The sequence below is a fragment of the Amphiprion ocellaris genome, chromosome 20 (assembly GCF_022539595.1).
Source record: "Amphiprion ocellaris isolate individual 3 ecotype Okinawa chromosome 20, ASM2253959v1, whole genome shotgun sequence".
In the NCBI taxonomy this organism is placed as follows: domain Eukaryota; kingdom Metazoa; phylum Chordata; class Actinopteri; family Pomacentridae; genus Amphiprion; species Amphiprion ocellaris.
The window spans coordinates 12,508,537-12,521,621 of NC_072785.1; the positions used below are offsets into that span (position 1 = coordinate 12,508,537).

At 37.8% G+C, this 13,085-nt stretch overlaps 2 protein-coding genes across 2 annotated transcripts in view; both read left to right on the forward strand.

The window, feature by feature from the left end:
* Window positions 1–1,312: 1,312 nt before the first annotated feature.
* On the forward strand, window positions 1,313–8,341 carry nipal3 (NIPA like domain containing 3). Its single transcript, XM_023295764.3, has 11 exons — window positions 1,313–1,545; window positions 1,850–1,918; window positions 2,997–3,168; window positions 3,347–3,406; window positions 3,659–3,804; window positions 4,666–4,762; window positions 4,945–5,080; window positions 5,242–5,330; window positions 6,022–6,085; window positions 6,331–6,425; window positions 6,641–8,341. Exons 1-11 carry the CDS (start codon window positions 1,510–1,512, stop codon window positions 6,838–6,840), a joined length of 1,164 nt encoding a protein of 387 aa, XP_023151532.1. The 5' UTR covers window positions 1,313–1,509; the 3' UTR covers window positions 6,841–8,341.
* Window positions 8,342–9,801: 1,460 nt separating this feature from the next.
* Window positions 9,802–13,085, forward strand: part of rcan3 (regulator of calcineurin 3) — a 47,009-nt gene continuing 43,725 nt past the window's right edge. Inside the window, exons 1-2 of the mRNA XM_023295844.3 lie at window positions 9,802–9,961; window positions 12,725–12,991. Of these exons, the coding sequence (XP_023151612.1) occupies window positions 12,782–12,991 (210 nt within the window). The 5' untranslated portion in view covers window positions 9,802–9,961; window positions 12,725–12,781. The remainder of the gene's footprint in view (window positions 9,962–12,724; window positions 12,992–13,085) is intronic.

The window sequence follows — 13,085 nt, forward strand, 5'->3', positions numbered from 1 at the left end:
AAAAATACATGCTGGATCTCTCGTATGACTGTCATGCATTCAGGTATTTGTGGTGTCAAACGAGGAAAGCAACGAGTGACAATAAATTTTAAAATTAAATATGAAACACCATTTGAAAATTTACATAGGAATGTCGACTTTGATTTTAGCAGGTGCAGAACAAACTGACAGTGTCCTCTTAGCAGTGGAGTTCCTCCCTCTGCTGGTTAGCAAAAGAAATGAGAAGAATTACTGTCATTTCAGGGTTAGTTGTCAGAAATTAAACTTATTTTGGTGCCTCACACTCAGTTTTTAAGATCATTAGAGATTATTCTCCATTTTTTGTGAGTTTGTAATTTTGCAATATTGGCAGCTTTAGTTTAAGTTAAATTTTTCCTATTGAATCAGCGATAGAAGGCATGGAAATTTTAGTTTAACCTGTATTTAATTATGTTACTACATCTACTACATTGTGCCTTGTATTTTGGCATGACAGCACATGGAAACAATGACTCATCAGGTACTTCCATGAATTCTATCTGCTTTTGATATGTGGAAAAAAAAAACTTGTGTCTCTTAAAACAGTGGCTCACACCCTTCATTGACCTACCTTTGTTTTCTTCACAGCTCCTGTTATAGAAACACTGCTGCTGACGTACTGTCCCTCCTCTGCTGCAATGACACAAAGAGAACAGGGAACATACCATTAGCGTTACTCAGGATCATAATACGATGGCATAATTAGACAGTCATTATTGTGTTCTTGGACGTGAGAAGGAACTGCCTATTTTCATTTGCACAATTTGTTTTAGAGGTGTTTGTATAAATAAATAATCTATGTCACATAATTCATGAACATGCAGTCTGATTTTATTAGATGTGTTACACCTAGATGTAAATATTCATGGATATGTACACGATGAACGACAACTGGGCAGTGCTCTAAGTCGAACATAAGAATTTACTGGCATTTGATTGCCAATTCAAAGTGATTAAAATCTTCCACCTCAGGTGAAAATTCTTTGGATCAATTCTGGCTCAATGGCTCAACCTATTGTTCTCAAGAGGTACTGCAGACTAAAGGCTGAACTACAGCACACAATCGAAACCGCATTAAACCGAATTTTAAAAAAAATAAAGAAAATGGGAATAATGGGGAATAGCAGAGAAAAAGAAGTTTGAGAGTGAATAAATGAAAAAGAATAAATTATAGAATATTCCTCTCATCCAACATGTAAATAAAAGCATTTTGTTGTCACATGCAGTCTCTGTTAGACGTACAGGGTCACGTGGTCAAAGTGGAACCGTCTTGCGTCATGACGCAGCCTGAAACAAGCGAATTCAACCCGGAAGTGAGGTGCTCCTCGTACAGAAGATGGTGTCTTCCTCAGCGTAGAGCTAGAAAAACTCAAAAAATGAGCGATAGATATTACTGGTCAAATCAAAAGCAACGCGATAAGATGAAATATCTGCTATTTGAGTGTCTGGATAGTTCTTGTAATTAATAAACTACCTCTGAAGTTGAACAGTATGGATCTGAGCAGAGCCGGAGGAGGGTCCTACACGGTGAGTTTACTTTTAACCGTCTATTAGCACTTGCAGAAACATGTACGCGTTTATTTTCAAGATTGAGACATTAAAATGGCAACTAAACTGAAGATATTGAGTACTATATAGAGAAAAATACCAACAAGTACGATGTTAATACACTACAATAAATATTGAGTGCTACAGTGGCGTTATGTTAATGAGAATATATTGAGGAAGTTATGTTATTGATAAATAAAGAGTTAAATTTGAATTGTGCCTATGGCGTAGATCATTTTGTTGAACCTGTCTGAATTAGATACATGTCCTCTTTCTTTTTCAGGACAATCTCATTGGGACTTTACTTGCTATTTTTGGAAATCTGCTTGTGAGCATCTCCTTAAGCATTCAGGTACAGAACTCCTTATCTAAAAACGTGTCTGCTATAGGACTGCCCACTATTGACGAAAAAAACACATGTAAAAAAAAAATACAGGAATTTGAAGCAGATGACTTGAATAACCATTTGGCAAGAATTATTACATCTGGAATGATTTCACTGATTTTGTAGTGGGAAGCATCTGCATAGAAAGTTATGAAATTATTAAAAAACAGTTAGAAAAGGCTGTTTGCAACCTCTTTCATATGGTGTAACAGTGGTACAGGCATTAGAAACAGCTTTTTTTTCAACTTTGAATTGCATTCAGGTCTGACTTGACACGTCAACCTGAACCTTGTGGTGCTGATTTGTGTGGTCAAACAAAATTGTTGTGTTGCTTTGTGCAGTGGAATCACTTGCAAGACACTGTCGACAGAGAACCACTTTTTGATATCCTTTATGTAGTATAAAAAAACTTAGTGTATCCAAGAGACAGTGTAAATGATGTCATATCAGACAAAATGTTCTTGTAGAGTAGGCATGGCAGTTAAGTGTGAGTTTACTTTTTGAATCAGTAGCAGCAAAAAAAGTTGTAATGCTTCCTGTGATGTTGTTATTGTGAATGGACTCATCCAGTGCTGATGCTGAAACAATGCATTGTGCAGCCCTAGTCTGCTTTGTCACCCAAGTGCCCTGATACTAGCTACAATTAGAGTTATTATGTCTTCTATATGGAGTAGTTATGTCTCTCTATTTTATGTGCACTATGTATACTTACGCCAATGCTTTGTGTCAACACAGCTTCTGGGACAACTTGTCAGGAGAATCCCCTCAGGGCTTCAACATTTCAGTGTTGTTATCAGCCTTTAGTAGAATCATATGTGAATGAAGTAACGTACAGTTATCAACTCAGGATACATAGCTACCACTGTGTTGTTCTTCCTGCCCATCCTTTATTTATTTTTAATTGACCATATTTATTTTGCAAAACCTTTCTACACTGTGTGATTTCAGTCCTCATCATATGTTTGTTTTTTGGTATGTGTACTGCAGGATATTTTCTGTTTACTTTCTGTCACTGCTCTTTTACCGGCATGCTTTTCACTTGCAGAAATACAGCCATGTGACGTTAGCGGGAACAAAAGACCCGCGTGCCTTCTACCGCACTAAAACCTGGTGGTCTGGTTTTGTGTTCACCTGTCTCGGGGAGGCAGCCAACTTTGTCTCTTACGCTTTTGCCCCCCTCGCTCTTGTAGCACCTCTTAATGCGGTGTCTGTCCTGAGTGAGTATTACCTCCACATTCCCAAATGTATTGTTAGCGATGTTTCCAGATAAGTGCTAAGGATAATATTCGAAATGTTGTAAACATGTAATAGTGACTGACAATTTGTACACAAAAGTAATTCAGAGGAAAGTGAATGTTAATGTATTGCGTTATCCTTTTTAAAAATGTCTTTCAGCAAGCTCAATTTTGGGATTTATTTTTCTGCGTGAGAAGTCTAAACCAAAGGACTTTGCAAGTAAGTTCAAAACAAGTGTGTGACTGAAGATGTGCAGCTGCACTGACACTAATGCAAATACCACTGAACCTGTGCCATTATATGCAAATTCGTACTGCCTCCTTGGCTGCTCCACTGACTGAAATTACATAGAGACTTTGTCCAGTACAGGATTTACTTTGTTGAAAATCTAAAAACTTCTAAAAGTATGCAGGCTTTCAGTTAACAATGACTGATCGCTCTTAATTAGTTGTATGCTTTTCATCATTTCAGAGAACTATGGGCTGACTTTCCTGGGTTACATCCTCACTATAGGAGGAACATACCTCTTTGTATCATTTGGACCAAACTCTCATGAAAAACTCCAAGCAGAGAACATTGTGAAGCACCTTGTAGGGTGGCCTGTTCTCTTGTATCTGGTAAGCTATTTTCATTTCTTAAAAAAATTCAGAAGCAAAAGGCTTGGTAAACATTTCTCAGGTGCTTCTAGTCTAAAAATCTCCCCACGCTCCATAAACAGCTATAAAACAATTGATTCAGGTGTTAGAGCCAAATCTGAATGTGTCGCTGCCAAATAGCATATTTAATAAAGATTTATTGTATATCCTGGAAATAAACAAACCGCAAATCCCTTTTTGACAGTTCTAGTGTTGTTTGAAATGTTCTTTTACTCCCGTGGGACTACGAAATGTAATTTTCACACACCTACAGTATCATCACTCATGTTTTGCAAATACACCCTTGGAAGTCAGTGCAGCAGTCCTGCAGGACGGGGTTGGTGACTCATGCTCTATTTTTTCGGAGACTGTCAGGAGCGTTAAATCAACTCGGCGATCATTTTTGAGGCTGTAGGTTGTAAAGTTGGTAAGAAAAGACGATGTGGTTTACATTCAGTGTTGAAGAAGGCTTAAATATGTATAGCTGCTGCATTAGTAACATGCTGGTCATTGTCAGCACTGATCCTCTGGCAGTTCCAACAATAACTAGAAATTACAAACTCCTTCAAATGTATTTTTACTTCAGGACTGTTAGGTTGTATCTTCTGTTTCGTTTTGTAGTTTTTTATTATTTGTTCCTACCTTAAGACACAAATTGTGCTCCACAGACTTAAGCAAAACGTGTCAACATTTCCAGCCTGCTCAACTCATCTTGGTATTCAGCATACACATTAGTTTGTAGCTGTAAGATTAACTGTGTTATTATTGAACCGTCCTGTGCTTCTTGTGTTGTTCATATGCAGTTAATTAGATGTTTATTGTTTCTTTTATCCTAATTGACAGCTCTTGGAGATCATCACGTTCTGCCTGCTTTTATACTTCTACAAACAGCGCAGTGCTAACTACCTCATTATTATTCTGCTGATGGTCTCTTTACTGGGTGAGTCCTCTGCATTAAAGCCTATCAGTCTCATAGGATCTTTAAACTCAAGCTGTTACCATACTTTATTGGGATGCATAACTAGAATTGAATTATAATGGTGACCAAGAGCTCCAGACATTTTGTGAAATGATGTTTAATCACTTGTTTGTTCTGTGTTTAACTGTACTTTTGGCACACAGGCTCGGTCACAGTCATCACAGTGAAGGCGGTGTCAGGAATGTTGGTTCTAACGGTTGAGGGCAACATGCAGCTCAACTACCCAATCTTCCATGTCTTGTTTGTGTGCATGGTGGCATCAGTGGTCTTCCAGGCCAGGTGAGACACCCTCAGGATGGAATTTTTGTCAGTGGATTGCTGTAATCATGGCTCTCTGTCACAGATTTTAATTTTGACCCTATAGGTGAACAAAATGATGTTACTTTATCTCTCAGTAAGCTGTTGCTGACTGTTTTTTTTTTTTGTTACTGTCTTTCTAGGTTTCTCTCCCAAGCATGTAAGCTGCACGACTCCTCTCTGATTGCAAGTGTCAACTACATCCTCTCCACCTTCTTTGCTGTGGTAGCTGGTGAGTCATGGCATTCTTTGCTGCCGCATTTCTCTGTTGACAACTAGTTTTTAGGCTACATCTACACTAATACAGTTTCATTTTCCAGCACTTAACTTCTGCTATTTTTACACCTAGTGTCAACAATACTCAAGAGTTTTAGGACCCGTAACACAGAGAGTTTTTTAAAACCCTGCCGACCCAATTGTAGTTTGGAAACAATGGTGCAGAAACCAATTTTGGCTGTCTGATTGTCCCCTGATTCATCATACTCCTATCACCTGACTGTTTTCCAAAACAAAACAAAGCCTGATTAGCAATGGTTAATTCAATACAGATAACAAATTAGGCTCCAGGCGCTATTTACATTGTTGTGTGTGCCTCAGCTGTTGTGCAGTGAAGGAAATCTGTGGTCCATTTATTTCTCCATAGCATTTTCTGCAGATTATTAAGCCACTAACCCCCTGTTTCATGTTTACACTGGCACCAGCAGTCATGTGATATTCCTTTTTAGAAGTGTTAGTATACACTGAGATCATTTCTGAAATACAGAGTGGATGAATGCTCAGTTACGCCTAGATTAGTCAATGTGTGCAACTCTTTACCTTAGCATTGCTCTCAGTGTCTGGCTTGAAAATTTCTGCTTAGCTTCAGCAACACACATGTGCAGTCACAACAAGTCAGCAAAGATTTCTTCTTCTCTGGTTTTCAGGAGCTGTGTTTTACTTAGAGTTTAACAATGAGGACGTCCTTCATATCTGCATGTTTGTGTTGGGGTGAGTTATTATCGATCATTTCACACGCAACATTTTGCCACAATAATAACGCTGTTCTGCGTTTGTGCCTGCTGCCAGTGGATTTACTATGACACCTGAATAAAACAGATCCATGGTTCATGTTATTTGTAACACCTGTGCTTTTCCTGCTAGGACAAGTCAAGATATCTACTGTGAAAAGCTTGTTTTAGTAGTATTTTTCTTTAAAGTAAAGGCTGTAGCTGATTATTGTGTGCTTTGTGCAGAACTGCATTCTGTTTCCTTGGGGTCTTTCTCATCACCAAAAGCAGGAAAAGTACCAAGACCTTTGAGCCATATGTCACAATGGATATGACTAATGGTTTGTATAAATTTTACTTTATGTTTATTTAAACTCATAAACTGTACAGGACATGTTTTTTACATATTGTAAAGTTTACCAAAGCCTGCAAGGTCACTAAACACTCAATATATGATCCATTGAATGTAAGTCGGTTTGCACGGTCATTTTACTTTTACAGTTTCTCACATGAAGTTGTTTTTAAAAAAAACTTTTCCTCTCTGTTCTATCATCAGGAGTCCCCGTTATTCATGACAAGGGCCTGGTCGTTCAGCCAGACTTCAATGGTTCATTCTCATACGGGGCTCTTGTCAACAATGACGGAGTGGCTCCTGCTACTGTACCAGTCACCCTGGAACAACCACCGGTCGGCTCCAGATCCACTGATGCATCTCATGACCAGCCTGACCTAAAGAAAGATTTAAAGAAAGATTGAAACAGTCCCCTTCTTTATTCCATGTAACAACAAACAACATTGAAGGACCTTAAAAGGCTTAGATGGGTATTTTCTTTTCTGTTCTCAAAAAAAAAAACTGACCAACCTCCAGCCCTGTAGGCGGTGTCCACTGGGTGTTTTCAATGCTCTCTTATCGCCTTACACTCTTCTGTGCATGCATTCCTTTTTGAAATCTCTGAACCAAAGCTGTAATAATTCCAGGAATGAACAGAAGAAGCCTGAGGCTGTTGACTGTTATAGTGGATTCACAAAAATGGTTTCAGAAATATGAAGGCAGAGATAGTGCTGCGGCTTGAAGCTTCCTGCCTTATACTCAGCGAGCACTGACCTCCACAAATATTGAGCAATTTTCTTCCCATTCACTCAACAATAGAAATATATCGCTATGTGTTCTTCCATTGAGGATTTGTACTGAGTTATTCCTCAAGTCAGGTTTGTTATAAACCAATATTACAATGTAGCTGCAGTGGTTTTCGGAAGACTTGCCATTGAACATTTACACTTTAAATATCTGCCTCTGAACAGTTTTCACTCACAGTTCTCTGCCTTTTGTTCTTGAAATTTCATTGAATTACTGCTTTTCCTCATGTGACCAAACACTGAGTGCAATTAATTTAATTTATTGTAACATATTTATTATTATTCTCTTAATATCTGATTTTAATGTGCCTTGAAAATTAGTCACACACTGGATAGATTAAGGTAGTGCTGTAAGGTAGTGCATCACACAAGCAGGTGAGTGATAAATTACTGCGGCAGATCAGGTATGAAAAGGCAACTGTAAACTGTGCCTGTCTCAATATAAGTAAAAGAATGAATCATTTAAAAAGGGATGAAACTTTTGAGCAAACTAATCTTACAGGAGGGAACTGGAAAATAGCATCTTGAAATTACTGACAGTGTAAAACTAGTTTAATGTCCAAGTATTAAAAAAGCAGCCTAGATTCATTTTGCATTGTACATTACACTGTGCTTTTGGCATCAAGAAGCTAAAGGTTTCCCTTTAACCTGATGCCGGCAAACAGATCTAGAAATAAAGGAATGTCGTTAATATTGCTTATTTAACTTTTTTTTCCCTGTACAGTGTATTTCCATTGTAACCTCATCATTTTTTTCTTGTACAAGCTGAAAAGTAATGAATCGCTGCATAAATGGTACTTTCAGACACTTACTTTCTCCAGATGCAGCACTGTGTCTCTTCAGTGTTAATAGAGCAGAGCTATGCAAAGACTTGAGGCCGAGCACAGTGTTCGGTATGTGGTTATTGTTGGTAATGTGGCTGTTTTCTGAAATCTTTTGTCTGTCAGCATCACCGTGTAAAGCGGCTGAAACCAGTCAGGTTAATTCGGCCATCTAATGAAACCAGGATTCCTTTTAAAGACCATTGCGCTGGCGCTGTACTGTAAGTGTCAACCTTTTCCACTGTAAAATACATGTAATCTTGTGTCATAATGTTATAAAGTAATGCAGTTTTGGTGGAGTCTTGCCTCCTGGGTTTTCTGATACACTTTCAGTGGTGTTTGCTCTCCATGTTAATTTATTTAAAGTCACACTGATGCCAATCTTCAGACAGGGTCTGACCTTTTTGACTTATCTAATTATTTCCGTGGCTCATCCTTCATTGAAAGACTGAGATGGCATTCTTGTACTTCACACACTCACAGCTCCTCATTAAATTTAAGATATTTGACTTTGTTCAGGGGCAATGAAACAACATCATTAAAATCTTGGAATCAAGTAGGCAATTTGGTGCATGACAAATGTTACTGACCAACCGGATTTCTTTTTGAAAACTTGTTGCTTAATGTTGCTTTGAGATGTCTGGATTTGTTGGGTTTTCTGTATGTAAATTTGTAGACTCTTAACCTTAATTAAAACAAAAAAAAGACAGGTAATTTGGAAGATTATATTAGTGTATGGTCTTAGTCTTAACATTTAACTTGGCCAGTTAATTTTGCATGATATATAACATTGTAGGGTTTTAATACTTAAATTGGTCTGTTAAAATTGTAATATATATTGGACATTGTATGGACTTACTCTTATTATGTTAGTGTGTGTGTGTGTGTGTGTGTGTATATGTGTATATATATATATATATATATATATATATATATATATATATATACACACATATATATATATATATACACATATATACACATATATATATATATACACATATATACATATACATATATACATATATATATATATGTATATATATATATATATATATATATATATATATATATATATATATTATAGGGTTTTAGTATACAGGTTAGCCAGGTGAGGTTATAATAAAACATTGCAGGGTTGTATCCTAATTCTTAAATTAGCCATTTAAATTTGTATATAACCTTGAGGAGTCTCAAAATCGATAATTACATTTACCAGATAATTTTGAATTATAACAGTACAGGGTCGTAACCTTTATATTTGTATTATATATGTTATTGTAGGGATTTTACCTTAACTCAATATGGATTAACGTCTGTTGTTTTCAATGTGCTGTTTAAATGACTTGCTTGAAACTCGTTTTAAAAAAGTCTTAAATGGCTCATTTAAAAAAAAAAAAAGCAAAATTTCAACTTGTTAACACTAAAGTTAAGTACCTTCATTTCTGTGTGCAACAGGTGGATCCAGAGAACTGCACTGTAATCCATCTAGATGCACTAAATATCTGCAGACCTCATTATCTTTGCACTGCAGGTGATCCAGCAGACTGATGCTCACCTGGACTGCTTCGTCTCCCCGCTTCGTCCTTGTGAAATTATGAACTCGGCTCTCTGCTCCCACTGCGCCGTTTGATCGCCACCAATCTTGACGCGCAGCATCCTCCCCTTCCTGCCCCCTGATTGGTCGCTGCGAGCCCGAGCCGCCATCTGATTGGTCTCACCTGCGGGTCCCGACGCTGGATTAGGCTGCATCAGATAGTGTCCAATAATCCGGTAATAACAAACACCCCCGCATTTGACAGCAGCCTCCAAAATATCACAGCAGCCTCAACCTGTCATTCAGCAAACTCACCTGGAAACAGTCATTTTTCGTCCGCCTGGCATGGCTCGTTTCGGCCTCCTTCACTCACACCAGTGAGGTGAGTAACAACAGGCGACAGTGTCTGCATTTGAACCTGTCAGAAAGAGAAATTAAAGCAGCAACTTCATCCGTGTTCGTGCAAATGTCGCTCTGTGGCAACTTTCGTGTAAATTTCAGCTTTATTACAACTTACAAACATCACATTTAACGTTAGAAATGAATTGTTTTTATTAAAAAATTTGAATACTGTAATGTTAAACGCTTGTGGCGCAATTTTGTGAGGGCTTTACGTAATAACCAGGGGTTTCCTCCGGGTGGCTACACGAGAGGCAGATGTTGATGTCACGATCCTCTTCGGCCATTTAGACAGTGGACATGTCCATGTTGGAGAAATATTACCTTCCTTTGCTCCATTTCTATATATTTCCACCAAAATTCGCAGTTTTGATGCATTAAATTAGATGTCCTTCTTGTTTTTTTTATCCTAAGCATGTCACATCGAGTTGAATTTTAAATGTTATTGTGCTTAAAATATTGATGAGGCATCATTCAGTCGTATCTACCACTAGATGGCACTCTATCCTCAGTATGCAGCTGGCAGAGTTGGTGCTAAAACCGCATTTGAGTGGACGTTACACATAATAGTCAGACTACATCCAGCCATTTTCTTCATCAGTGGGTCATTTCACTGTAAACGAGCCAAATATGAAAAACTGTTTGGATAGCAGCAGGAATCATCGATAGAAAATGAGTTCATGTGCTGTAACCTGTTTTTGACCAACCATGTGGTGATATGACCCTTTTAAAAGTTGGAACACACCTTTTAAAATTTTTCTTCAGTTAATTATCAAGGAAACATATAGCACATCCAGAATAAAGATGCCTTTTTTTTTTATTGTTCTGGGTCATAAACATTAAACTGGTAGAAACTACTGAAACTATGATATATATTCAATTCAATTCAATTCAATTTTATTTATATAGCGCCAATTACAGTCAAATTGTCTCGAGACGCTTTACAGAACCCGTATGCCTGACCCCCAGAGCAAGCCAAAAGGCGACAGTGGCAATATTCCATGATATTGATGCTCAAAGTTGTTTATAGATGGAAGCATGCTTAACTCAAAGGAAGAATATGTCACCTGGAATGGATATACAATGGTTTTGGTTGCAGTTTTTAACAGAGGTCAAATGTGTTTGCCATCAGGGAACCTTTCATGTATCTATCTTCTGTACTTAGTACTAAGTATTAAGATATGAGGGCTCAGAAATGCTGAAAAATTAATGCAAATTAAAAAGTACAAAGCTGTTCATAGTATGAAGGTAGAATTTTGCATAGCTTCATTAGATATACTAAAGTTACTGTACCAATAAGAGGTGAAATGGGAAGCACTGATAGATTTTAATGTTTTCCAACATTTTGTGTACTTTTACAACCCATAAAATGAGTTCAAGTGATTATTAAATTAACTGATAAGTCAATGATCGAAAATTAGTCAGGGACTTTTTTGGGTAATTGAATAATAATTAGACTTTTTTTCAGTATACATGCCATATTCATTTCCAGCTTTCATCCATTCAAATCTAAATATTCGCTGGTTTTCTCTTCAGCTTTCTGTGATGGTAAAACAATTTTCTTTGGATTTTCTTCCAGGACTACAGCCGCATTGATTAATTGATTATCTATTAAAATAACCACCTTCTGATATGATAATCACTTTAGAAGTTTGAGTATTTTTTATAGAAAGTCACAATTTTCTTTTATTCACTCCTCCATGATAGTGAAACATCTTTGGGTTGCAGACAAAACAAGACATTTCTGGATGTCATCTTGGACTTTGGAAAACACTGATTAACATTTTTCCTCATGCGCTGATATTTTTACTTACTTGCATTCCCTATAAATATGTTTCTGTGCTTTACTCTATTGGTTTACTGAAATATTTTTTAATGTGAGACTAAAGATTGTGCATTTAGCAAATCAAAAAGGCTCCGATTTAGGATTTACAAGGTGCCTATTAAATAATGGAACTAATGCTGTAATGCAGTTTTATTTCATTCATGCAGATTGAAATTTTCAGCGCTGTTTTTCATCGATACTATGTGGTTTAGACTTGCATGTTGTGGTTCAATTGACATCAGGCCAGTCTCATTATTTAATAGTCACTTCTTGTACAGTTTGCAGATCATCTGACTCAGCGTTTAAGCTGTTGTGTCATGCTGTCCTACTTGTGTGACAGTCACGCTTTTTACAGTGACTCATGTGTTAATTTACCATAACATGTTTTAAATATATTACAGAGTAAATATTGAACTGAGGTTTGACTTTAAAAACTAGCTTGCAAATCAAATCACAATATCTTTGAGAGAAATCACAGTTGTTTTGATGTTTTTCTCCACATCATTCAGCTCTAGTGTTGTTTGGGCCACGATAAATACATGGTATAATAGAATTGTCCTGTAAAGACTTCTGACTGGGAGCAGATGGTAGATTTTCTCTGAGTGACCAGCTAATGCTCAGACATAGTTGAACCAAGAAAAAAGACGGAAAATAAACTGACCTACAAGTGAGAGCTGAACATGAAATTAGCTTCTCTGTTCTTTTTGTTTTTCTGGTCTTCCCCCTCTTTTTAATTTTCCTTACATTGTGTCTCTTTTGTGCGTCCCAAAGCCTGTGAAGCACCATTACTAACACTGCAATCTTCACATACCAGAGTTGAAACATCTCCTCATATTCTGAACACTTTTACCCACAAACATCAAACCAACATAGTCACCACATCGCCCAACTTCCAATCTCTGAACCTCCCCCTCTCCCCAGTTCCCAGCCTCTCTGGTCCCCACCAGCCCATCAGCAGCCTCCTAAAAAGGCTCCAAGATGCTGCGAGAGAGCTCCAAGGCTTGGAGCAACGGCTCAGAGGCCTACAGCAGCGACCCCGAGGAGGATGAGGAGGAGGAAGAGGACATGGTGTTTGGGGAGAGCGATCACGACGGCGTGGCGGAGGAGATGATGGATCTGAGCGACCTTCCCACGGCGCTCTTCGCTTGCAGCGTCCACGAAGCTGTGTTCGAGCAGGACGTACACAGGGTGAGATGCTGCAAACTCACTTTCTGGGTCATATTTCTGTGGTGTCGGCGCGTGTGAGTGTGTGTTTGTGTGCCTGGTTGTGTCGGTTTGTGCA